The sequence below is a fragment of the Canis lupus genome, chromosome 16 (genome assembly GCF_048164855.1).
Source record: "Canis lupus baileyi chromosome 16, mCanLup2.hap1, whole genome shotgun sequence".
Lineage (NCBI taxonomy): Eukaryota > Metazoa > Chordata > Mammalia > Carnivora > Canidae > Canis > Canis lupus.
The window spans coordinates 15053810-15080810 of record NC_132853.1 but is presented as its reverse complement, the minus strand read 5'-3'; the positions used below and the strand labels follow the sequence as shown (position 1 = coordinate 15080810).

General features: G+C 53.4%; 1 protein-coding gene across 3 annotated transcripts in view; it reads right to left on the bottom strand.

Moving 5' to 3' along the window:
• Nucleotides 1-3841: 3841 nt before the first annotated feature.
• Nucleotides 3842-27001, bottom strand: part of RTN4RL1 (reticulon 4 receptor like 1) — a 72353-nt gene continuing 49193 nt past the window's right edge. For 2 of the 3 annotated variants that reach the window (XM_072779047.1, XM_072779048.1), the window contains exon 2: nucleotides 3842-6940. In XM_072779047.1, coding sequence (XP_072635148.1) covers nucleotides 5616-6940 — 1325 coding nt within the window. In that variant the 3' untranslated portion in view covers nucleotides 3842-5615. Of the gene's footprint in view, nucleotides 6941-8387; nucleotides 8658-27001 lie in introns of those variants that run through there. The other variant, XM_072779046.1, reaches the window with a different exon arrangement.

Genomic DNA, 27001 nt, shown 5'->3' with positions numbered 1-27001 from the left:
AGGCACATCAGTGCGGGCTGGTGCTGAGTCTTGGAGGAGGCTGACCCACTTCTTTTGGAGGTAAGCGGCCTTGTGGACCAGCCCACTGAAATGTCATTTGAATTAACCACTGCTCCCTGCACGGCGGGGGTGGGGGGAGGTGGGGGTGAGTGGGGGGGTGGGCTCCTTTGTCTCCTCTCCCTTTGTCACTGTGGGAGGGAGGCCTGTCACTGGGGCACCCTTAGTAGTTACTCACTTTGCTTTTCCCTGGGGCATGCCTGGTCCCTTCACCTGGGGGACATTTCAAGCCCCCCCCCCCCAGTCCAGCGGCCCCCTTGAACAAGACAGGTAAGGGACAGTCTAAGGGAGAAGGTGTGGGTGGCCACTCCTTGCACTGAGCCTCCCTTTTTTTTCCTGCCTCTGATGGTGCGGTGAGTTCTTTAGCCAACAATAGATGTTTATATCTATTTTTTTTTAGAGCTTGTATTTATTAACAGCCTGCAAAAGGGGAGACCGCGAGATTTATTCCAAAAGCGCAGTGAGTTAAAAGGGACAATTAGGGGAGCAGAGAGAGAGATGGAGCATGGAGCTGTAAAGTATATTTTAATGCACAAAGGGTTCTTGAGATATTTTCCAAGTTGACAGAAGGGATAAGAAAATTGGCCCATTACACGATGATCGTGGGGAATTGGTGACACAGGGTGGAGTAAGGCTGACATACGAAACTCCTACTTGAGGACGGTGAATCCAGAGAGCCAGACTGGGAGAAGACGAGCCAGAACATGACCATGGCCCAGGTCAGCAGGCTCAACCACACGTGTTGGCCTGGCCCCCAGCGAAATGGGACACACAGCTCAGTCAATCAAGGAGTGTGCACAGGGAAAGGCTGGCACCTCTGGGTCGGTGTGGAGTAGGGCCCCGAGGAGCTGGGTCCCAGAGACAAGTCCTGGCCAGGGACTGGGCGGGGGTGGGGGTGGGGTGGGGGGACAGCCTGGGGAGTTGGTGAGACTATGAGGGAAGATTTGCTGCCGGCTCCAGGGAGCCCTCCCAGCAAATGCATTCTCGCTGACCCTGGGCCCTGAATCTTGTCCTCCAAGAAGCTTTCCTGACCCCCTCCCCCCCCCAGGCTCTCTGAAACTTGCCAACAGGCCTTCTGGAACTGCATTTGCCATGGTGGCAGAGTGCTGGGTGATTAGTTAGGTGACAAGTAAACATTTGCTAAATGGGATTCTTGGCTCCCTGGTAATGAACAGCCCCTAGCAGGAGAGAAGAGGGGGAGATACTGTCTGGAGGGTTCTAGGGATTGCTGGTGGTCGGCCAAAGTGGGCACAGGTAGAGGTGGCCATGCCTGGAAGCAAAGGAGGGGCTGAGGGCTGAGCCCTGCATAGATGGTAAAGGAGGGAGCATGGGATACAAAACAGCTATGGGATACTTTCTGGGCTTGGAAGCAGCAGGTGTCTGGGAATGGGACTGTGGCCCAGGCAGATTTCCAGAGAGCACTCCAGCTTGCTGGCACGAGGGAAGAGGATCTGGCTGAGCTGAGGAGGCAAGTTAGGATGATGAAACCCACTGTTGAGGAACATTGGCAAGCATGCCACGAGTGAGGGACACGTGCTTGGAGAGATGCTGGGGGTGTCGGGTAGGGAAGAGGACCACAGAAGGGGCCAAACCTCCACTGCAGAATCAGAATCCAAGTCCCTGAGTAGGGTTCCCCCCAAACTTCCCCTTTCCAGGCTCACCTCCCACGCCTCCCCCACACAGGGTTCCCAGTCCTCAACTCACAGCTCTCTGCTGATACCCCAAGCCAGCATGGTGCTGCTGTAACCCTCCAGCCTTCTGCCTCAAATACTCCCCACACTCTGCTTTGGCTACCTCCTCATCTTGCTAGAGCCAATGGGTGTCACCTCCTTCTGGAAGTCCTCCTGGACCATCCTTACCCCAGCTGACTTTCTCATGGGCAGCACTAACATACGTATTTCCATATCTAGGCCCTGCATTCCTTATAGGAGAGTCACATTTTGCCACTTTTATGTCCCCAGAGCCTGGGCCAATGGCTGGCACCTATACGCTTTTGATCAGTACTTGTTGAATGAAGGATAAGGAGCCAACTGAGCTCTGAGGTCAAGGGAAGAGCCTCTGTGGAGAGCTGCTGAGCCGCCCAGCCCCTCCCACAGACCCTCTCCCCAAGAGAAGACAGCTGGGGGCAGGGGGTAAGGAGAGAGGAGGAGATGGCTGTTTTTCAGGGAGCAGGGAAAGTATTGAGTGAAAATGGCAGAGGGACTGGCCCCATCAGGAACAAAGGAAGGGTGGCCTCAGCCCCTGGGAGGAGGACAGGATTCCCAGGGGCAAGAACCCACATCTCCCAGCCCTGAACCACCAGGAGGGACCTATGTCTGGTGAACAGAGAGGTCTAGCCACTGGCTCAGTCAACTTGCTCTGGTGCTTTGGGCAATGGTGTCATCATACCTGCGTAGCATGTGAGCTGCTGAGTGACAAGTGATGTCATCCACAATAGAGCTGCTTTCATTGCCTCTACCCCTTAGAGGAGAAAGCTGCTAAAAATACACCTGGCTGCCTGAGCCCCTCTGCCTTGCCTCTAATACCAGTCGGCAACCAGAGACTGTGCTGCACTTGATAGATGCAGATCATTTGTAAAACATTAGCATTTCTCATACTGACATTTCACTTTCATATTACAGGATCTAAATCTTCTAAAAAATTTTAATAAAGTGCTTGGACTCTTGATTTTCCCACTGAGGACTTTGCTGTCTAAAGTTGGAAATGAGGGATCCCTAGGTGGCACAGCGGTTTGGCACCTGCCTTTGGCCCAGGGCGCGATCCTGGAGACCCGGGATCGAATCCCACGTCGGGCTACCGGTGCATGGAGCCTGCTTCTCCCTCTGCCTGTGTCTCTGCCTCTCTCTCTCTCTCTGTGTGACTATCATAAATAAATAAAAATTAAAAAAAAAAAAGTTGGTGGGATCCCTGGGTGGCGCAGCGGTTTGGCGCCTGCCTTTGGCCCAGGGCGCGATCCTGGAGACCCGGGATCGAATCCCACGTCGGGCTACCGGTGCATGGAGCCTGCTTCTCCCTCTGCCTGTGTCTCTGCCTCTCTCTCTCTCTCTGTGTGACTATCATAAATAAATAAAAATTAAAAAAAAAAAAGTTGGAAATGAAATCAACAACAGAACATCTTCGGGTTCTAAGGGACAGCTGGGCCCTGGCACCAGCCCCTGGAGAGCACACTGCCCTCCGTGCACATCATTTAGCGCATTTCAAGCCTTGTACCGAGGAGGATTGTTCCATCACGCCTGAAAACACAGCCCTCCCTCTCTATCTGGAGAAGGGACTTCGTTCTCTGAAACAAGAGAGGCAGGTGTAGCCTCCAGACCCTATTTGCTGCCATCCGGGGTGCAGGGGGTCCTTGGCCTCCTGGAAACCCTCTCTGGGTCCCAGGAACTGGCAGCTCCTTTCCAGCCACTCCTGAGCCCTCGAAGATTCGACAGCTCTGCTGCTGCGGCTGAGGCTCTTGGGAACAGGCCAGGAAGGATCCAGGACCAGCCCACTCCAGGAAGAGCCACAGAGATTGGGCCGACCCAGCACAGCCAGAGTTGTGGGAAGTGAGTCATGTTCTATGAGGGTGAGGGAAGAACCATGGAGCAGAGAACGTGTTTGTGTGTGTGTGTGTGTGTGTGTTCGCATGCGCGTGCACACATGCATCCCAGTGAGTCAGTGTGCCCCTGCCCCATATGGCTCCTCCTGCCAACAAACGTGCTGTGCCCGGCCAGCCTCACCCACCCCCACAAAAGCCTGGGATCTGCCACCACTTCGGGAATGCAGGGTTAGGAAATGAGAAACAGAGTTCTTGTCCAAGAGAAATTTTTTTATTATTACTTTTCTTTCTTAATTGGATTCGGTGTTTCTTGCTCCTCACACACATCCTCTCTGGTGGGAAATTCAGGTTTGTGCAAAGCTCAGAGGAGATGGTGCCTGCTGGGGCACTGGCCAGCAGCATGGCCAACCTTGACCGGGGTCACTGTCCCCTATCTGGGCTTGCCTGCTCCATTTCCTGCATGTTCCCACTCCTGACCCCTGAGTGTGGCCCACCCCTTCTGCCTCTGCCTGTCCCTGGGCATCTGCAGAAGGGCCAGGCGGGATGGGGCCTTCGTAATGCAGAAGTGCCTGAGATGGTTCTCGAAATGCCCTCTTTGTCCCCCTTCTGCTAAGGCCACCTGATGCTTTCCCTCCTGCCGCCTACACAGGATCCTTGCTGGGATGGCCATCAAAGAGCCTCAAGGAAAAATTCAGCAGTTGAGCCATGCTGGAGGCCTGGGCTCATGCCCGGAGTCTCCCAGGCCTGTCCAGACCGTTGCTGGCAAAACGCTAGGCTGATGACACTGCCCAGCCTGTTGGGCTAACACTGTGGATGCTACCTGCCCGTCGACAAAAAAGACCCTAAGCCCCTCTTTTCCCTTCTCCATCCAGTCCGTCCCCAGGGCCTGGCTCCCTGATGTCCAATGAGCTGCTTCTGGCTTCTCACCTTGACGATAACACCTACAGTGAGGGTGACAGGGTGCTCTGGGGTGGCAGCCAGACTTGTGTTGCGTATAAAAACAAGGTGATGCTCTAAACATATAAGAAGATTGGTCCCCTGAAGTGATTCTTGCTGCCTCCCCTTCTTCTCCATGGCTCTTCCCACTCACCCTTTGCCCTAGGCCCTGGCAAGCCCAGGTTACATGGGGACTATTGTTGCCAAGTTGAGATTCTAGACAAAAATCCTCTTTTCTTGCTAGAAATCACCAATACAATCCTTAGTTCAACAGATAATAGTTTTCCGCATAGTTTATAAACATGAGAAGACATACAGTTTGGTAGGAGAGTGGGGCAGGAGACCTGTGCATTTGTGTGTATATATATGTAGAGAGTGTGTATATATATATATATAAGTGGACATAGTTATAAAACTGCACCTCCTGTGAGAAACTCACTGCACTTGATGCAGTTCTAAATTTCAGCCTCTGATGCTCTTTCCTTTGGTAATTGGTTCTTGGAGCCCAGCAGCTGGGCCTAGGTCAGGGTTGCCTGAGACATCAGGAATGAGAGGCGTTATCCCCAAGGAAGGGACTAAGGGTTGGATTCAGGGCAGGTTGACTATGTGGCCTCAGGCAAGAGCGAAAATGCCACCTGCCCCTGTGCTCCCAGATGGCTGGTCTACCCAGCCTCTTGGGTGAGCCTCGTCTGTTCTCTGAGTCCTGCTTCCTCCGGGAATGGCGGGGAGCCCTTCAGACCCCTCCAACGACCGGGATTCCACAGAGCCCAGCTCCTGCGGGGCACTGTCCCATTGTTGCTAATGAAGGATTCCTTTTGCGTGCTTTAACCACCTTGCTGGATGGATGCTGTCCATGGGCGTTCAGCAGGGCCTGGCTGGGACAGCTGGGTTGTGATGTACTAATCCCTTCCCACTCAGAGCTGTACACTTTGGGTTTATAATCCACTGGGCAGGGCCCAGAGAGCAGCCGAAGGCTATACCAGCCTTTGCCTGAAACCCAGCAGATCCTCCGCTTGTTAAAAAAAAGAAAAGAGATTCTGTTCCTTGGTGGATACGTGGCAGTGCTGGCTGCTGGCGCCCCAGGTCCTCAGCGGAGAGTGACCACCAGCCCCAGTATCCAGGCCAGGAGGGAGGCTCCCAGGGAACTGCCCGAGGAAGCCTGCTGCACCCCGCTGGGGGCACGGATGGGGGTCCTGCGGGCACACTTGCCCCTCCTCTTGGGCCGCATGGTGGGCATGATGTCAAAGCTGAACTTGTGCTGGTAGTCGGGTGCGTAGTCCTGCAACTCGGAGGCCTGCTTCCCGGTGCCCGCCTTGGACACCTGGTTGCGGTTCCTGTGGCTGGTGCAGTTCTTGCCCGGCTTCCTGTAGCCCGGGCGGGAGCCGGGCAGATGGCCGTGTGCGTGGCCCCTGTCCCTGGCAGGGCCGCGGGCCGGGTAGTGCTCCTTCCGGGCAGCCCTGTCGGTGGTGGTGAGCGTGTGAGACTTGATCTGGTGCGGGGATGCCGGCCCCGTGCAGTTCCGGAAGTCGTCGGCCCTCAGCAGCTTCAGGTCCTGGCCCTGGCGAGCGTCGGGGGACGCACAGGGGACGGCAGAGCTGGAGCCGCGGAATCTGCGCAGCCATTCCCACAGGGAGCGCGCCCGGCAGCCGCAGTCCCACGCGTTCCCGTTGAGGCGGAGGAACTCCAGGGCCCCCAGGGGCGCCAGACAGTCGCCCTGCAGCTCAGAGAGGCTGTTGTTGAAGAGAAAGAGAGTGGTCAGCCTGCGGAGGTCGTGGAAAGCCTTAGGGTGCACCCACTGCAGCTGGTTCTCGTGCAGCAGCAGCCGGTCCAGGTTCACCAGTCCCCGGAACGTGTCCTGGCCCAAGCTCCACAGCTTGTTACCGTGGAGAAACAGGTGGCTGAGGTTGACCAGGTCCACAAAGATGTCGTCCTGGAGGTACTCGATGTGGTTGTCCTGCAGGTAGAGGTACTGCAGGCTGTGCAGTCCGCTGAAGATGCCCGCCGGCAGGGCGCTGAGCCCACACTTATAGAGGTAGAGGGCGTGCAGCTTCACAAGGCCCTGGAAGGTCTCTGGCGCCAGCGTCCGCAGCTGCCGGTTGTCGCCCAGGTCCAGCTCCTCCAGGTGCACGAAGCCCTCGAAGGTGTTGGGGTCGATGAAGGTGATGTTGTTGGAGTAGATCCACAGGGTGACCATAGCGGGGCTGAAGTGGCCCTGCTGGAGGAGGGTGATGCGATTGTTCTGCAGGAAGATGCGCTCGCTGTCCTCCGGGATGCCCTCGGGGATGGCGGCGAAGTTGTGCGCCTGGCAGCTGACGGTCATGGGGGCCGGGTAGCACACGCAGTCCCGCGGGCAGCCGCCACCCAGGGGCAGCTCCCCCGCTAGCAGCAGCAGCAACAGTTCCACACAGCACCCTGGCGGGAGAGAGAGCACAGCCAGGTCAGGGTGGGCCGGGGTTGGGGGTGGGGGGCGGGAGGCGGGGACGGACGGACGGACCGACTGACGGACCCACGGGAAGCGGGGTTGGTGGGCGCGCCCCCAGCCTTAGGCCAGGCTCTGTCCCGGGCTGTGCCTAACTCAGTGGTCTGGGATCGGAGGCCCCTGGGGGAGGCTCCTGCTGGGGGGAAGGCAGGGGCCAGGCCCAAGGCGGGCCCCCCCGAGTGAGATCGCACTCTGGCGCCCCACCCCTGCCGAGGGTTCTAGCCCCCGCCGCCCCCGCTACTGCGAGGAGAGCTCCGGGCGCGCTCGGGGCGCCCGCGCGGTACCCTCAGCCCCGCCCCGAAAGCCTAGCCCCGCCCCCTGGCTCTCTCCCGGGAGCTGGAGTGGGGCTCACAACCCAGGGCCGGGGCAGCCAGCGTCTGGTTCCCGTCCCAGCTCTGTCACTTGCTCTCATAACAGCACACGATCACAGAGTGATTCAGACTCCGGGTCTAACAAAGTAAATATATGGAGGCCTGGAGAGTCTTTTTATTTATTCTAACAAAGCACGCATGCAAGGGACGCCTGGGTGGCTCAGTGGTTGGGCGTCAGTCTTCGGCTCAGGTCGTTATCCTGGGGTCCCCAGATGAAGTCCCGTCGGGCTCCCCGCAGGGAGCCTGCTTTTCCCTTTGCCTGTATCTCTGCCTCTCTCTCTGTCTCTCATGAATGAATAAATAAAATCTTAAAAAAAAAAAAAAAAAGGGACGCCTGGGTGGCTCAGCGGTTAAGCGTCTGTCTGCCTTTGGCTCAGGGTGTGATCCTGGTCTCGGGATCGAGTCCTACATCGGGCTCCCTGCGAGGAGCCTGCTTCTCCCTCTGCCTGTGTCTCTGCCCCTCTCTGTGTATCTCTCATGAATAAATAAATAAAATCTTTTTTTTTTTTTTAAGAAAAACTCATGCAAGACACCGAAGTTCATCTCAAAAGATGTCTCATTATGGTGCCTCCTGTGACAGCTCACAGTGTGCCTCAGTTTCCTGGTTTCTAAATAGTACTAGTTGTCCCTTGCGGTGCTGTGAGGATGTGTGAAGGGGACACGCATGTGTGGAGGACTGGGGGAGACACCCGGGCTGCCTGGCTTTGGGGCCCCCAAGGCGCCACCAGAGTGAGGTTGCCCCCATCGGGTCCACCTTCTGGCCCCTCTCCTCTCCCCACCTCACTCCCAGGCTGTGTGCTCCCAGGCTGTGGTTGTAAACCAGGCCCTGCCTCCCGACTAGCCGACTGTCCAGAGCATTTCCTCGGTAGCTTCCCTCTAATTGGGCATTAATTAGGCATTCGTTAATGGATCCTTAAAATAATTTATTTTCGGATGTGTCCAGCCTGTGGTCGGATAATAGCCCCGTGCTCATTATCGGAGCAGCCTCATTAAGGAGGATCATCATTACCTGCCTTTTCCCAGGGTCGCAGCCGCCCCGGGCTGCCCGGCAGGCGCGCCGGCGAGTGAGGACAGGCTCCAGGCGGGTAGACTCCCACCCTGCAGGGCCAGGCAGCCATCTCCTCCGGGCCCAGGTTGGCCTCTTGCCCGTCCCTTCCAGCTTGGTCAGCCAGGCCTCTCCGGGGAGGCTGGGGCAGGAGGCAGCTCAGTGGATTCCTGCTGTCAGCTTGGCCCAAGCGCGTAGGAAGAACCAACACTCCCCACCACTCCGACCGGCCGGCTCCCAGCCTCCCAGCCTCCCCCCAACCCCAGGCCAGGCTCCCAGGCCTGCTGCCGCCCTAGCCTCCTGGCCAGTCTGGGGCAGGCCTAGCCACCACTGCCACCCCGTCATTCTTGGCAGAAACAGCATCGTAAATAAGTGACAGTTCCCAGCTGTTGGGAGTTATGGGCTCCCAGAGAGTGGCAGCTGCTTCCCGTCCCCCTGTAATCACCCGGCTTCCACCAAACGTTTCCAACATAAAAATCATCGCATATAATTTCGTTTTTGCATAATTGGGTTCAGTTGTGATTTCAGAGCAATTATGACCTCGGTGGCGGTGGCGGTGGCAATGCAGCTGTGAGGACCCTTTCTGGGAAGGGCCACACTTTATGTGGTTCCTGCAGTCTCAGTCACCACTACCACTGGACAGCCTGCAGGCTAAGCCTGAGGCTGGTGCCTCCTCAGTTTCCCTCTCTGTAACACGGGTAGGAGATGATTGCTTTGCCAGTGTGCCCCATGTGGAGGCTGGGGTCTGACCTCCAGGCCCTCGCTGCCCACCTCAGTTTGGCAGGGGGTCCCAGCTGTGCAGGGGGAAGCAAGAGCGTGAGGGGCCAGGAGCCTGGACCCCAAGCCCCAGCTGACTGTCAGGGAGCCTGCGAGATGCCTTGAGCCTCCAAGGCCTGGGTTAGGAGGAGGGAGCAACACATGCTGGCTTCCACAGAGACTGATACCCCCTTTCCTCTCAGCTGGCACCCCTTACCCCTACCCAGGCTGCTGTCTCCCAGGAACCTTGCCCCAGGGCAGCGCGCCCACCCTGCCACTCTGGGGGAGTCCAGGGTGCCCCTCCCAGCTCACAGGCATTCACAGCCCTCACTGTGTTGAAGGGGACCAGGCCACGAGCCGTGTTTGTGGGACACAGTGCCACAGCAGACCTGTGGGGGTGGTGCTGCAAAGAAAAAGGCTTTTCCCGCCCTTCAGTCTGGCAGCAGAGAGACACTGGCCGTGGGGGCAGGGGTAAGCTGTGTCAGGCTCAGCACTAATACCACTCCATATTTGTGCAGCTTATGAAGTTTACAAGTGCTTCTGCTTGCGCTCCTCTGATCCTCGGCATTACTGTGTGGTGGTGGGGGGGGTTCTCCTGCCCCTTGGCCTGGATGGGGGCAGACAACCTTCTACCTGCTGTTGTGGCTATGTCTCTGTAAGGTCCTGGAGTTGGGCTTCTCTGAAGTGTCCCCAGAGAAGCTAGGGCCTCATGGAGAGCCATAACCCGTCCTTAGGTGCCCCAGGGAAGGTGGGGGTTCAGGGAAACTAGGTGGAGATCCTAGTTTGGGTGAAAAAAACCAAATGCCCATAAATCTAGGCTGAGCAGCCAGCATATGAACACACTTCGGCAGGTGTGTGGGGTAAAGGTGGCCCCAGGGCAGGAGCCCCCTATGCACTTTCTATGAGAAGGGTCCAGAATGGATCCCTGGGTGGCGTAGCAGTTTGGCGCCTGCCTTTGGCCCAGGGCGCGATCCTGGAGACCCAGGATCGAGTCCCACATCGGGCTCCCGGTGCATGGAGCCTGCTTCTCCCTCTGCCTGTGTTTCTGCCTCTCTCTCTGTGTGTGTGACTATCATGAATAAATAAGTTAAAAAAAAAAAAGAAAAAATTTAAAAAAAAATAAAATAAAGGGTGCAGAAGGAGGCAGGGACCCCAGCCAACCACTTGGAGCTCTCTCCATCCTTCAGTACTGCCCAGCTGCCAGGGATCCAGGCCAGGGATGCTGCCCTTGCACTACCCCTGCCTCCTTCCACTGGGCACTGGGATGGGTTTCAGCTGATTCTGCTTCTCCACCCTGGAAGCTGGTCCAATCTGCAGGGGCCTGGACCAGCCCTCCCAGCCAAATTCACCCACCTCCTGCACCCCTGCCGGAGCCAGTGGGTGCCCTGATCCTGGATCGTCACCCTGTCACCCTGTCGGGTTTCTTCCCAGGGAAGCTGGTACTCCCGTCACTGTACCTCCTCCTGTGTCCCTTCCATGAGCTGGTGGGAGCTCTGACCCACTGATTGCCTGGTTAATTTACTAACAATGAGGCTGATGCCTTTGCCATGCACTTTAGGATTGCAAATTAGCAGCCATGTAAGTCTCTGTGGAGGAGCCTTGCACCCTCCCATCTGCCTCCTCAACCCTCTCCTGGGTGGGGCAGGGGTTGCTCTGACTGAGGGGGCTGAAGAGAGCACAGCTGGGCCTCATCCTCACTTCCTCTGGCTCTCCTCCCCCTCTCCTCCAGGACTGCACTCGTCTGACTGCTCCGCTGTTCCCAAACCTCATGGCCTCCCACACATCTGAGCTCACCTGAGGCTCTGCAGCCTCATTCATTCCTTCCTCCATTCAATCCTTGCTCTGAGCCCTGGAATGTCCAAAGTGCTAGGGCAGGGAGGAGCCTTGGGATGAACTGGGCAAGCCCTCAGGGGTTCATTAGCAGATAGGGGCACTCCCAATCCCAGGCAGTCTGGCCAGGTGCCGGGGCCCAGAGTAGGCACCTAAGGGTGTGTGTAGGGGGAAGCTCAGGGAAGGTCCTGCTACCTCCTCCAGAAAGCCTTCTGCTCCTCTGCTAGTATAGAGAATACACAGAAGAGTTGTATTGTTTACACGTCTTCCTTCCTGCAAATCCCCAAACCCTTCACCTGCTGGGCAGGGACTTGTGGGGGAGGGGCGAGTGACCTGAGTATGGGCAGCACCTCACCCAGTCTACTTAGCCACCCCAGATGCGCTTGTGAATGGTCCTGTGGGAGCCGGACCTGGCGGGATGGGTGGGAAGGGCATAACAGACAGAAGGCACAGCATATGCAAAGGCACTGAGGTGGGAGAACAGGCACTGTGTCCCCATCTTACCCCAGACGCCTTCTCTAAGTAGCCAGAGCTCCCAAAGAAGCTGTAATACCAGCTCTGCTAGGCTGGGGAAACCCAGGCCTGGGGAGGCCAGAGTGGTGCCCAGTGAGACTAGTACTGACAGGACCTCTGGTCCAATCCCAGGCCACATGGCCAGAGTGGCAGGGGTGGCAGCCTGCCCACCCTGGAAGCAGGAGGGAACAAACCAAGGAGGACCCTGTCCTAAACACGCAGTAGGTTCTTTATATGGAATCCTCAGACCACCACACCACTGCAGAGGAAATGAAGCACACGGAGGGAAGAGACTGGTTAAGGCCACACGACTCGTGAAGGGGGTGGTGGAACAGGCCTCATCCCCTGACTTCAAATCCAGGAGATCCCCATTGCATGGAGAAGACCAGCCTCATCTGAGGGCTGAGCAGCCCTCTCTGGCCCCAAGGTCTCAGCCTCCCTCTGACCTGAGTCTGGAACCTGCGGCACCAAAGGGGCCACCTTTCCCTACACCTGTGCATGGACATCCCTGTGGACTGGAATCCCCTAAAGGCCCCTGGGCAGGTCTATGGGGCTCTCTGAGCCTTGGAGACTTGTCAGCCATGTGGCCAATCCTGGCTCTGCAGCCCATCCTCCCTCTGAACAGGGCTGTGCTCCCCCCCACCCCTGCCCTGCCCCAGCCTTGCCAGCTGCTCTTCCCCAAGCTAATCAATGCTAACCAAATGGCTCCGTTGGTCACATAACAGCCTCAGGCCAGGCCGGCTGCGCTCACAGAGCTACTGGCGCCCCAGGCCACTTGGCACTGCCCCTCCATGCCACACCCAAGTGCAGGCCACTCCCCATAGCATCGCCCTCGCCCCGCCCCCCAGCCTAGCCCAGCCCTGGAGACAAGGACGCTAACCCAGGGAAGCTCGGCTTCCCTGCTTGTCCCCCACTGAAGATGCCTGTGACGCAGGCACCTAGATGCCTCCTCTACGTCTCCATCTGGCAAACACAGTCTGTCCAAAGCTGAGCTGCTGCTCCTCCACCGCCTCAGCCTCCTCCACATGCATCTTCTCTGTCTCAGGTGAGGGTGGCACCTTCATTCTGGCTGCTCAGGCAGGAACCTCAGAGTCCTGCCAACTCCTCTCTCTCACCTCGGACCCAATCTGCTGGGAGTCCTGTGGGCTCAGTTTCAGAAGGTACCCAGAGTCCACCCATGTTTCTTGGCCACCACCGCAACCTGGGCCCCCACCATCTCTCACTTGGCCTACTGCCAGAGTCCCCAGGGGTCCCGGGGCTCCCATGCTTGCCCCTACATGTCTGCTAACACCGCAGCGTGAGGGGGAGTCAGAGCGTGGGACCCCTCTGCTCAAGCCCTCCTTGGCCCCATGGTGCTAAGATCCTCTGGTCTTTCCAAGAGCCCTGGCCACAGCCTCTCCTTCCTCTCCCTTCCCTCCCTCCCCCAGCCTCTTCTTGCTCTTCTACACGTGCTGGGTGTGTCCTGCCTCCAGCCTTTTGCTGCTCCCTCCTCCTGGAGCACTGCCTGGGATATCTGCTGGGCCCTTGCCCTCACCCCATCATTCGGGTCTCTCCCAGGGTTACCTTCTCAGTAGACTTTCCCCAGCAGCCTACTTTAAATGGGCTCCTTCCCTGTTTTACTTTTCCCCTTAACACTCATCCTCTTTTTTTTTTTTTTTAAGATTTTATTTATTTATTCATGAGAGATATATATAGAGAGAAGCAGAGACATAGGCAGAGGAAGAAGCAGGCTCCCTGCAGGGAGCCTTATGCAGGACTCGATCATGACCTGAGCTGAAGGCAGATGCTCAACCACTGAACCATTCAGGCTTCTTAACATTCATCCTCTTCTAATATATTATTTCATTTATTTATTGATCTTGTTCCTTTTCTGTCCCCTCCTGCTGAGTGTCAGCTCTACAAGGGTAGTGATTTTCTCTGGTGTGTTCCCTGCTGTGCCCTTAGCCTCTAGAACAGTGCTGGGAACATAGTAGATGCTCAATAAACATAGTGGTTCTTGTTAGTACTGAGGCCTCTGGTAAGAGCAGACTCAGTTGTGGCTCAAGCTTTCTCTCTCTCTCTCTCTCTCTCTCTCTCTCTCTCGGGCCCCTGGGCCATCATAGAGGTGACAGGTGGTGGGATGAGTTCTGCAAGGGAAGATACACACCAGGTCTGTTCAAGGCATGGGGCAGGTGACCAATGAAGCTTTGCCTGGGACTTGGGGCTTTCCCAGGACTTGGGACTTCCAGTGCTAAAACCAGTATGTCCCAAACAAACCAGGACAAGTCAGTCACCCTACCCTATTTGAGGCGGAAACTGTGCCTCCCTTCCAAAAAAAACAAAATCTCTGGGCACAGGAAGGGGAGGGGACTAACTGCATGTTTACTGGTGTGTGTACACACAGCCATGTATGCACGTGTATGCAGAAGCTACGTATGTGCACGGATGTGTGCAAGCATGTGTTTGTCTCTGGAGGCCACCAAGAGGGCTGGCAGCCTGGGCCTTTTCATCCTGTAGCATCCCTGAACTCCAGCCCAGAGAGGGGGCCTGGTCTGTGGTATCCCCATCTTATCTCTGCACTCACTCAGGCTTTGCCTTTAGCTCCTGCTCTCCTGACACGCTTTACTACATGCCTACTCCAGGGTCACCCTCAGCTGGGAAGCAGGTGGCCCCTCATCGGAACAGTCCTTGGCTTTTATCTGCTCTGGCTCACCCCCTGTATGGGCCTGGCCGGGATGCCGTGCTAAGTGAGCTGCCAAGCTCTCGGGGGTCTCTCTAGAATAACCTCAGGCTGCCCATCCTTGCCTAGCTGCCTGGCTTTGGGACTGGCCCCCCTGGGAGCACATTTTAGCTGGGCAACCTTGAGCGGGTCACTAAGCCTCCAACGCCTCGACTTTTCAGTCCTGGAACTAGGAGGCAGAGCACTTGCTTAGTGGGTGTTGGAAGCACTCGGTGAGGCTGTGCCCCTGAATGGTAGACCAGGGGGAGCTGAGGAGAAAGGCATTCCCGAGGGTGATGAGTGTGTTCCTGGTGCCATTATCAAAGGAGCTGCCTCTCACCCCCTCAGGACTCTCCCCAGCCCCCCATGTACCCTGGCTTTCACCATATCAACCCTGGCGCTCCCAGGCTCCAGAGGCCTGACAGAGGGACCTGACAGATCAGACACTGAGTCGGGTCCCAGACCCAGGTTCTAGTTCCTTCCTTGCCAGGCCTTGGCTGCCCCCAGGGCACAGCAGATGGGGATGGGGTCTTGACCTATCTGCTTTGCCCTTCCTCCCAGTCTGTTCATCCCCATCTGGAGCTGCCAGCTCCCTGCAGAATGCCCCAGGTGTTTGGGCTCTACCTTCACCTCAGGAAGCCCCTCTAGGACTCATAAGATATGTCCTGTGTTACTCAAATTTGCTACTTGGTTTGGGGGCCCCCAGAATCTGGGCTGTGGCAGCCTAAGGCTGAGGGCCAAGGGCCTCTGAGAGCCAGTCCCACCCAGGAAGTTTTGAGAAGGCTCTGATCCTGCCTCCTCCCTCCAAAGCCTGGAGACTACTTCTCTCCCCCAGAACCACAGCGAACTATAGACCCACCTGCACCCAGGCAGGTTCACTGGAACAGGAGTGGTATCTTAGGTGTGTCAGGTGGGGCAGGTGAACCTCTATGGGCCTGGGACAAGCCTCAGGGGCAAGCATCTCACTGAGGGGATGTGAGGGAGAAAGAGTAGGGGGATCTACCAAAGTCCTACCTGGCATTGGCAAACACAAAACAGGAGATGGGACCCAGCCTTTGAGAAGCAGGTGCAGAACTCTCTTCCAGGAGCCCTTGTTCCTAGTTTCTGGAACAGCCACCCTTCCTTGTTCTCAGTGAAAGGCCTTCAGAACTCACACCCGGGGTATCGATCAACCTGTTCTGAATCCGTCCCCTAACTCCTCCATTCATATGAGAACAGCTCTGTGCTTGGTGCTGCAATGGTAAGATCTAGCTCCTTAACCATTCTCACAGAGCCTACACATTCTCGCAGGGAGATGATTAAGCAAAGGGAACAGACAACCAAACTGACAAAGGGTGGTAAACACTGGGGACACAACGAGGGGGTAAGGACTGAGACAAATGGGAGGACTGACATTACTTTTTTAAAGATTTATTTATTTATTTTATGATAGACCTAGAGAGAGAGAGGCAGAGACACAGGAGGAGGGAGAAGCAGGATCCATGCCGGGAGCCCAACGCGGGACTCGATCCCAGGACTCCAGGATCTCACCTGGGCCAAAGGCAGGTGCCAAACCGCTGAGCGACTCAGGGATCCCCCTGACATTATTTTTGAGCCCATGAAATGCCTCCCTGAGCAGCAGCACCGGAGTTGAAACATAAAGGAAAGGAAAGGAAGGAGCCAAGGAACAGAAGGAACAGCAGGTGCAAAGGCCCTGGGACAGTACCAAACTTGGTATAGATGAGGGAAGACGGGAAGGGTAGGAGATACAATCAGAAAGGTAGGAGGCAGGCTTTGTAGGGCCTTGAAAGCCTCAGTTGAATCTGGATCTAATTCTAGGTGTGGTGAGCAGCCACTGAAGAGCCCGAAGTGGGAGTAATATGATGGGATTTGGGGGGCTGCTATTAGAGCACTGATTTGGGGTGGGGCAAGAGATGGGGCAGGGTCATGGAGTCAGAGAGCAGCGGACAGAATGAGAAATGTTTAGGATGTAGAATTGGCAGGATATATGGTTGGACCAGTATGAGGGATGGGGGAGGGAGGGTCATGGGGTGGCTCCAGAGCACAAGGGTGCAGTGAGACAGGAGGAGCCTGGGAAAGCAGGCATAGGGGCTGACAAGAGCTCCATTTAGGACACACAAAGTCTGCAGAGCCTTGCAGAGATGTTTAACTGGTGGAAGCTGGATGTGCCACCCTGGAGGTGAGAAGCACACTTGGGAGTCATGGGCACAGGGACGGTATTTAAATCTGTGGGAATGGATGAAGTCACCTGTCAAGGGAAGGGATACAGCAGGATCGAAGCCTCTGGCAACACTATTCTAGAACATAAAGGAGAAGGAATGGCCAGTGACATCAAAGGAAAGCCATGGTGTGTGGTGTGACCGAAGCCAAGGGTGTTTCAAGAAGGAGAGTGGACTTGGCTGTGAGGAGGGAGAGTTCACGTTGAGGGCTGGTTTGTAACACGGAGGTAACTGGTGATGCCAGAAAGTTCATTTCTAGGAGAAAGGTAGGGGCAGAATGCCTATTAGAGTGGGGAGAAGAGTGGATGGGAGACAGCACTGTGTCAGGACAAGTTAGGGCGTGCTAATGTAACAAGTGTCCCCAGGTCTCATTGGCTTACAAGAGAGGCTGGCTTCTCACTGAGGCGGGACAGCGGAGGCTCTGCTCAGGGATATGGGTGGAGAACACATCCTCCACCATGGACCCTGCCTGTCTCATGGCAGAGGGGGACAAAGGCCATGGCCAACTACCAGCTTTTGTTGCATGTAGCACACAGCACTTCTGCGGGTGTTTCATTGGTCAGAGTCAGTCACATGGCTCAGCCTGTCCTGAACCAGACAGAGAAGAATCCTGGGAGGGGGTGGGGGGGGTGGGGGGCGTGGTGGTAGCAGGGAACAGTGTCTGGGGGCCCCGGGGGCCAGTCATTCAGAAACTTTGCTGTGGAGGGGGCAGAGAAACAGGGCAGCCCCTGCCTGGAGGGATGTAGAGTCCTGAGAGGTTGTTGTTGTTTTTAATCATTTATTTATTTATTTTTAAGATTTTATTTATTCATTCATGAGAGTCACAGAGAGAGGCAGAGAAAGAAGCAGGCTCCCCGCAGGGAGTCAGATGCAGGACTCAATCCCAGGACCCTGGGATCATGCCCTGAACTAAAGGCAAATGCTCAACCACTGAGCCACCCAGGTGCCCGGGTTGTTTGTTTGTTTGTCTCTTTGTTTTTAAAGATTTTATTTATTTATTCATGAGAGATACAGAGAAGCAGGCCCCATGCAGGGAGCCCGAGGTAGGACTCGATCCTGGGTCTCCAAGATCACACCCCGGGCTAAAGGTGGCGCTAAACCACTAAGCCACCAGGGCTGCCCCAGGTTGTTTGTTTTTTAAAGATGGAAGAAACTAGAGCTTGTTTGTGGGCATGATTTGGGAAGAGGGAGGGGGAAAGAAACTAGAGCAGTAGGAGTGGGAGGGCCAAAGAAACGGAGATCCAGAGTGCTGAAGAAACAGCTCTCCACCTGTGACGGAGGGACTCTGCAGATGACAGAATGACTTGGAATTAGTCCCCCAGGGCTCCTTTTCTCCCTGAAGTAAGAGGGCACATTAACGGAGAGCAAAGGTAGGGAGGAAGGCGGGAGTTTGAAGAGAAAGAAGACAGCATGAAGCGGGCATTCCATTTGGTGGGAAGTCAAGCTACCCCAGTCACATGAGAGGTTTGTGGGGGACAAGGAGGTAGGTGTTTCCGTGCCCACTGCCTGGGCCTCTGCCCAAGTCCTCCTCACCTCCCGCTGCACTGCCGGGGCCATCAGCCCCTGTGAGGAGGTCGGCTCACATCACTCCCCTGCTGACAACCATGCATCAGCTCAGCAAACATCCTCTGTGCGGGGCACCATGCCAGGAGGGCTCTGGGGACAAAAGACCCAGTTCCCGGCTTCCATAAGCTGACAGTCTTCCCCAGACACCTTCAGGATAGTATGATATGGACATCCTTCCTTGAAGATGGGCAAAGCCCGTAGCCCAGACTTTGAACTAGGAGTTAATGGCCTAATTAAGCTGGGACCAGTGGTTACAAGGATAAGGGCAGTGGCAGAGCCTGTGTGGGTGGCAGCTGTGCCGGGAACATTGGAGGTCCAAGCAGGAAATGTCTGTCTTTATTTGGGGCATTGCTCCTGTTTGTGGAGCCCTCAACCCTTTGGGAGACTCTGTGGGTTACCTTTAAATTGATCTGCTTTTTTATTTAAATTAGTCAAGGCTTGGGGGCACCTGGGTGGCTCAGTGGTTGAGTGTCTGCCTTTGGCTCAGGGCATGATCCCAGGGTCCTGGGATTGAGTCCTGCATCTGACTCCCTGCAGGAGCCTGCTTCTCCCTCTGCCTGTGTCTCTGCATCTCTCTGTGTCTCTCATGAATGAATAAATAAAATCTTAAAAAAAAAAATTTTGTCAAGGCTGGTTTGTCTGTTGCTTTCAAACAAGAATCCTCACTGATTTGAGGACCCTCCAGCTGAGCACGGCTTGCAAGCCCATCCGTGGTCTGGCTCTGCTCCTCTCATTCCTGCTCTTCGCCCTCATCTCAGCTCAGAGGCTTCCTGTCCCCCTTTCCCTGTCTTCTTACGGAAACAGTTCCCCAAGTTCCCTTGGGAGGACCATCCCTTCTCCACTGCAGGTGATTCAGGAGACAGGGCTATCAATCCAGTGGCCTGGCTCAGCTAATTAAGAGTGTCTCCTAGGAATTCCAACCTGAACGTGAAGTCCAGTGACTCACTTGAGTTGTATCACTCTGGTGGGGCCATCCTGGGGCCACTGCCTACTAGTTCTTTCCACCAAGACCCCCAGAGCCACCCTGGTTCTTGCCCTTCCCAGGCCTGGGTTATTCAGCTTCTTCTCTGGGTCCCATTTTCTTTCTGCAGCGGCCCACCTAACACCCCACTTCTTGGCTGTCAGGTTCCATATTTCATTCAGCTACCAGGTAGTGCTAAGCTCTGGAGGAGCTAGCTCGACTCCTCCCCGGGGGTGGGGAGGGTGGGGAGGGTGGGTGAGGCAGGCTCTATTAGTCTACGCCACTATCAGTGATTGGTTTAGATAGGACCATGTGATTCCATTCTGACCGATGAGACACCAAGAAAATCAACTGAAGGACTTGGAGGCGGGGCAGTGCTAATCTTTCGGAAAGGGACGTAAGGAAGGGATGGATGGATGTTCCCTTTTCTCTGAGTGTGGCTGGGCGAGGATGAAATGCCTGGTGCCTGGTGCCGATCCACTATCTTTCGGCCATGAGGGGACCTAAAGGCCTAAGGGCCAAAGCCAGCTTACCAAAGACTGTAGAGCGAAGAGACGGAGAGAACCTGGATCACAATGACCAAACTTCTCCTTCTTCTTCTTCTTTTTTTTTTTTTTTTTTTTTAATATTTTCTTTATTTAGGGACGCCTGGGTGGCTCAGCGGTTGAGCATCTGCCTTCGGCTGTATGAATTCATGAGAGACACACAGAGAGGCAGAGACATAGGCAGAAGCAGGCTCCCCACATAGAGCCCGATGTGGGGAATCGATACCCCGACCCCAGCATCACGCCCTGAGCGGAAGACAGACGCTCAACCCCTGAGCCGGCATCCCATAATGGCCAAATTTCTCACAGGACATAATAATTCTTGTTATGGCCATTTCGATTTGGGTTTTCAGTGACAGCCCCAAACACAACTTCCAGTGAGTTCCACTTTTGCTTGGTCAGTCAGACTAGATTTTTCTTGCTTACAACCAAAGTCTAACTTAATGTACTTGAATGACTTGGCTCAGACAGTACCGATCCAGGAAGCCTCCCCAGACCTTTCCCTCCGGGTTAGCTCCCTCCGCCCCTCACTGCTGCCTCCTCTCAAGGCCCTCTCCACTCTTAAAGTCACCTGCCTCCAACACCTGAGGTGTGGAACTGCTGGGGTGCCCAATTGGTGTATAGAGCTCATCCATACATGTGTGGAAAGTCAATGAATGAATGAATAAATGAATGAGTTAGCTGATGTAATTCTAGACAAAAGCAAAGAAACCAGGTGCTTTAGTTAGCTGAGGCAGCCTTATTGTGGGTAGATGTAGATACACGGTGATTTTTAGCAGACCGGGGCTCCTAGGTAGCTCAGTCAGTTAAGCATCTGCCTTTGGCTCAGATCATGATCCCAGGGTCCTGGGATTGAACCCCACATCAGGCTCTCTGCTCAGTGGAGAGTCTGCTCTTCTCTCTCCCTCTTTCCCTCTCCTGCTCACATTCTCTCTCAAATATAATCTTAAAAAAAATTATTTTTTAGGAGCCAGAGGCCACCAGGTACCTCATGCTTAAGAGGATAAATGAGTTTATGAGGCATTTGAGGCCTTGTCTCAAGGTCTTTTCCTTCTGACCCCTGGGCAGAGTCTTGACTGGCCACTTAAGACCCCTGCAGGGAATGCTTCAAATGTATTTGTGATGTTATGTATCTTAATCTAAGCAGTGGACCTGGGGATGTTAGTTTTATTATTCTCTATACCTTAAACATAATATATGTTGATGCATGCATTTAATATTTAATAAAAAATAAATCATGGAGGAAAAAAAAAAGACATCTTGCAGAGTCTAGCTAATAATCTCAGGTGTCCCAGGCCAGACTTGCCTCCTCCTTCCTACTATCCTGAGCCCTGAACTTTCTTCAGGGGCCTACCTCCAACCAGCAGGAATACATTACAGCTTCTGACCCCAGGCCTGGGAGCTGTGACCCAGGGAAAAGTGGCATGGGCTTTCCATGTGGTCCCTAAGCCCTATTCTCCCCCCACCCCCTATAAGGTTTTTCTTTTTTCTTTCTTTTTTTTTTTTTTTAAGGTTTTTCTTTAAAGTCATCCTTCATAGTTTTAGGTTTTGGTTTTTTTTTTTTTTTTAAGATTTTATTTATTCATGAGAGACACAGGGAGAGAAGCAGAGACATAGGCAGAGGGAAAAGCAGGCCCCTCACTGAGGTGGGAGGCCAATGTGGGACTTGATCCCAGTACCCCAGGATCATGAACTGAGCCGATGGCAGACAATCACCAAGCCACCCAGGTGCCATTTATTTTATTTTATTTTATTTAGTTTTATTTATTTTATTTTTTATACTTTTTTAAAGATTTTATTTATTTATCCATGAGAGACACAGAGAGAGAGAGAGAGAGAGGGGGGCAAAGAGACAGGCAGAGGGAGAAGCAGACTCCATGCAGAGAGCCCAATGCAGGACTCGATTCCGGGTCTCCAGGATCATGCCCTGGCCCGAAGGCAGCACTAAACCGCTGAGCCACCCGGGATACTCTATTTTATTTTTATTATTTTTATTTTTATTTTATTTTTTATTTTTTTAAAGACTTTATTTATTTATTCATGAAAGACGGAGAGAGAGAGGCAGAGACACAGGCAGAGGGAGAGGCTCCACACAGGGAGCCTGATGTGGGACTTGATCCCCAGGACCCCAGGATCATGCCCGGGGCCGAAGGCAGGCGCCGAAACCGCTGAGCCACCCAGAGATCCCCCTATTTTAGTTTTAAAATAATACCTGCCAGTTGTGGAAAACATGGGAAGTAGACAAGTAAAAGGAAAAAAAATCATCACAATCCCATTACCCTGGACAACCATTGGCAGTGCCTTGCTTTGCTTTCTTTCTGTACTTCATTTATGTAGGGATATATAAAATAAAATAAAATAAAATAAAATAAAATAAAATAAAATAAAATAAAATAAAATAAAATAAAATAAAATAAAATATTTCACTTAAAGCTGGGAACCTGGGTGGCTCAGTGGTTGAGCATCTGCCTTTGGCTCAGGTCCTGATTCCAGGGTCCTGGGATGGAGTCCCACATCAGGCTCCCCGCTGGGAGTTTGCTTCTCCCTCTGCCTGTGTCTCTCATGAATAAATAAATAAAATCTTTAAAAATTTGTTTTATTTAAAGCAATAAAACTGGGATCATGCTATATATGAGCTCTGTATCCTGCGTCTTCTGCTTAACTTAGACCATTCATCCATTCAGGAGCTCCCCAGGTGCCTACATCTGTGAGGCTCTACAATAAGGCAGCTCAGCAGCCAGAGTGACCCCACCTCTCAGGAGAGTACAGTCTGAAACAGATACTTGTCAGATGGTCACATCCATATATAATCACATCCTGAAAAGAGGAGTCCATAGAGAGAATCCACGTAGATATGAGGAATGTGGGGGCTGATCCCCTTGGCAGTGGGAGTGAGAAGGCTGGGAGAGTGTGAAGATTGAAAAGAACTCCACTGGGAGGGTGGGGGTTGGGTTTCCAGCCAGAGGGAACAGCATGTGCTGAGGGCTTGGGCCAGAGGAAACACACAGTTAAGTAACAGAAGAATGATGTGGTAACAGGCATGATTTGTAGAGACTGCAGAGTATCCTTCTGTATGGACCGATAGAATTCATTTATCTGTGGAACATTTAGATTGTTTCTCATTTTTCACTGTTAGAAATCATCATGACAAAATTGGTTATATTAGTTGCCTCCTGGGAGGACTACTAGAAACTCAGGGATTAGGGAGAGGAGAACATCACTATATACCTGTCAGGAACATTTGGTTTATCATCGTGTAAATGTACTTACTGATTCTTTCAAGAGCAAGTCAAACTAAACAATGTTGGAATGAACATCTTTGTGCATGAAGTTTTGTCTGAATTTCTCAGGCTTTCTCTAAATCAGATTCATTGAAAAAAAAAATAAATAAATCAGATTCATTGAGTTCAAGTCCCCTTGTTGCAAGACGACAAATCACCTTCCAGAAAGTTTAGTTCACAGAGCCTTATTCTATACCCAGAAGATCTCCAGTCATAGGGACTTTCAGAGACCCTACTCTTCCCCGTTGCCTTCCCAACTAAGAGCTACTCAAAAGAGACAAGAGAATATGCCTCATATGGAGAGATCTCTGAGGCTGGGAAGCAAAGGAGATGAATGTGCGTTGAATTCCTCCCATGTGTTGGACTCATCCATAACTGGGGGTATCACATACACTCACTGTTCTAAAAAATTATTTTTTAAAGGTTTTATGTATTTATTCATGAGAAACAAGAGAGAGAGGCAGAGACATAGGCAGAGGGAGAAGCAGGCTCCTCCCAGGGAGCCCAGTGTAGGACTTGATCCCAGACCCCAGGATCACACCCTGATCTGAAGACGGATGCTCAACCACTAAGCCACCCAGGCGTTCCCCCCAAAAATTACTACAAAAGTATTAATATCCCCATTTTTCAGTTGAGAAAAATAAAGCTCAATTAAATATGGGGAGTCACCCAAGATAGTAGAGCTAGGATCCAAAGACCTCTCTCTCTTTTTCAAAAAGATTTATGTACGGCAGCCTGGTGGCTCAGTGGTTTAGCGCCACCTCCAGCCCAGGGCGTGATCCTGGAGACCGGGGATCGAGTCCCATGTCGGGTTCCCTGCGTGGAACCTGCTTCTCCCTCTGCCTGTGTCTCTGCCTCTCTCTTTCTCTGTGTCTCTCATGAATAAATACATAAAATCTTAAAAAAAGAGATTTATTTGAGGGGGGGGATGGGGACGGGGGGGGGTGGAGAGAAAGAGAGGGGGAGGGACAGAGGGAGAAGAAGAGGGAGAGAAGTAGACTTCCCGCTGAGCACGGAGCCCAGCTCGGGGCTCCATCCCACTACCCTGAGATCATGACTTGAGCCAAAATCAAGAGTCGGGCTCTTAATGGACTGAGCCACCCAGGTACCCCTAGACCTCTCTTTTGAGGCCACAGCTCTCTCATGGGCCCTCCTCGAGCCTCTCCCCCCGTGGCCCCCAACAGGCAGCTCCCCTACCTCCCATGAACTGTGTCCTTGCTTCTTTGCCAATAACTTCATTCCTGTCCTTGTCTTCATTATTTCTTTTCTCTCCTGATCCCTCACACTCATGAGGCTGGGGAAATGGACAAGGTAGCTGGGGAAGGAAGTGGAAATTCTGTGTAATACCATCGTCTGTATCACAAAACTTGTCTTAAGTGCCAGCCCCAGGGATTTGCTGGAGTTGGTGTGACAGAGGTGGGGCTGAAGGTCAGATTAAATTGGACTAGTAACCCCAGGGGGATACTTGAAAGGGGTTGCTAAAGAAAGCGTTTCTGGCAGGAATGGAGCGGCAGGCAGCATGTGGGCCAGCCGGCCAGGTCAAGCCTGCTTAGCGGGGCTTGGTGGTGACAGGCTTGGGTTCACACGTCCTCCCCCGGAAACCTGAAATCTTGCCTTTCCCCCCCCAATAATGAGTTGGTATAAAAATGGATCTTGAATAAAATTGTCTGGAGTTTTCAAATTTCAAACTGCATTAGTCAAAATATATCAAATTTCCATGTACTGACTTACCACCTGCTCAAAATCTGATCCTTTTTCAGCTGGAATATATTGAAATATGAATCACCTCTCCTGAGAGGAAAAAGGGAAAAGTAGCAGAGGGAAGGCCCTTTGAAAATGTGCCGGTGGGTGAACTGCAATCCTGGGCTGCTTTGAGCTCCCCTGTCTCCCCTCAACAACGGTTGCTGGGTGGTCCCAGGCCTCAGCCACTTCCCCGTGAAGCCTGATTTCTTGCTCTAACCCTGGGCTCCGGGCAGTCTGTGCCGCCCACTGCACAACATCATCATCTCAAGTCCTCCGATCGTCGGTGAGCACCAACGATGGAGGAGCATGGGTACACCAGAGACGCCAGTCCACACTCACATTGCCCAATCCAATAGTGACATCTTTGTCACTCCTTCATCCACTCACCCTCTTCACAGCGCTGGACACAGCTGGCCCTCCCTTCTGGAAATATTTTCTTCTCTTTACTTTGGAGGCAGGGCTCTGCCTCTTTTTCTCCTACCTGGCTGGTTGCTCTTCTTGGTCTGCTCTGCTGGCCGTTCCTCCTCTGCCTCATCTCTGCATATCCCAGTTCCCCAAGGCTCAGCCCTGGGCCCTTCTATCTTCCACGGCCACACCTATCCCTAGCATCTCTCAGGGGTGCTCAGGTTTTAAGTACCATCTCCATGGGGCGGAAGAGCAGATATGTGTCTCATTGCCACTCCCCTGACCTAGCCTCCTGACCAGCCTCGACGTGCCCTCAAGGCGTTTCCCCGCACAGGCTTCCCCATCTTAGTAACTGACAACTCCATCCTTTTGGTTGCTCAAAGTGAAAATGTAGACATCATTCCATATCTCTCTTTTCCCCCCTGTTCTTTTTCCCTTTAATCCATCAAGTCCCCCTCGCCCCCTACCCTTTAAATGGATCCCAAATCTGTCGTCCCAAGCTGCCGTCCTCCCTCCCCTGGACTGCGGCAGTGGGCTCCCTAACTGGTCTCCCTGCTTTTATTTCAGCTCCATCACCAACCGCAGCCCACACCACAGCCACAAGGATCTTCGAAAACAGTAAGAGCGATCAGGTTACTTTCCTGCTTTTGAAATCTCCCAGTGGCTTTCCATTGCACCAAACAAAATGCAAACTCCCTACCAACCCCCAGTGTCCTCCTGAGGGGCCCCCACCACCTCTCCAGCCCCACCCCAAACCCCCCATCCCTGGCTGCACTAGCCTTCCTGCATGGTCTTTTGTTTTGCTGTTTTATGGTTAAATACACATAACATAAGATGTACGGTTTTAACCATTTTAAAGTGTACAATTCTGTGGCATTTAGTACATTCCCGATGTTATGCAAACATCACCAGTATTGAGTTCTAGAACATTTGCATCATCCCAAAGAGAAATCCCATACCCATTAGCCGTCATTCCCCATCTTCACTCCTCCCAGCCACCACCACCCCGCCCCGCCCTGGCAACCATTAATCCGATTTCTGTCTCTGTGGATTTACCCAAGCTGGATATTTCATACAAACAGAGTGATATAATGTGTCTGTCCGGGAGGTTTCGTACTGCCTGTCCCTGACTGAACACTCTGCCCCAGGCCCTTGCAGGACCACCTTGTCCTTAGCATTCAGGCCTCAGCTCCAGCATCGCTCTCTGAAGCCGATGCCTCTACCAGCCCCAGTTCCTCTGGATTATTTAAGTACCCTGCTCCATTTCCGTCTTAGCACTTGACACTCATGGAGAGTATCATGTTTAATTGTTTGTTTACATGTTTATTGTCTTTTTCCCTGTCTGCTTATTCCCTGTGATGTCCCAGGACAGGACAGGCCCAGGTACCCAGGAGGTGCTCACGCTCACCAACGACTTGCGGGCTGAATGGACAAGCACGTCACCCACGCTGTGATGGAGCATCTAGAATGCTATGGTAACATGGATGGAGAAGAAAGCAGACAGTGCTGCCCCAGTGGAGTCCCAGCAGAAAGGCAACCTCCAAGGGCATTGAGGGGGAGGAGAGGACATTCTGGTGGAAGGGAACTTCACAGTCAGGTCAAAGGCCTGGAGGCAAGAGGGAGCAGTCCTGTCTGGAGGCCTATGCTGTCTTCTCTAGTTGTGATGTGTCCTCTGATTGTTTCCCGGCCTCCTGAAGAGAGGACAGAGTATGTGGCTGGGCACTGTTTGGTTGTTTTTTTTTTTAAGAATTTTTAAAAAGATTTTTACTGGGATCCCTGGGTGGCGCAGTGGTTTAGCGCCTGCCTTTGGCCCAGGGCGCGATCCTGGAGACCGGGGATCGAATCCCACGTCAGGCTCCCGGTGCATGGAGCCTGCTTCTCCCTCTGCCTGTGTCTCTGCCTCTCTCTCTCTCTCTGTGACTATCATAAATAAATAAAAATTAAAAAAAAAAAAAAAAGATTTTTACTTATTTTTTTAACGATTTATTTATTTATTTATTTGAGAGAGAGAGAGAGAGAGAGAGAGAGAGAGCAGCCCTGATGGCCCAGCGGTTTGGCGCC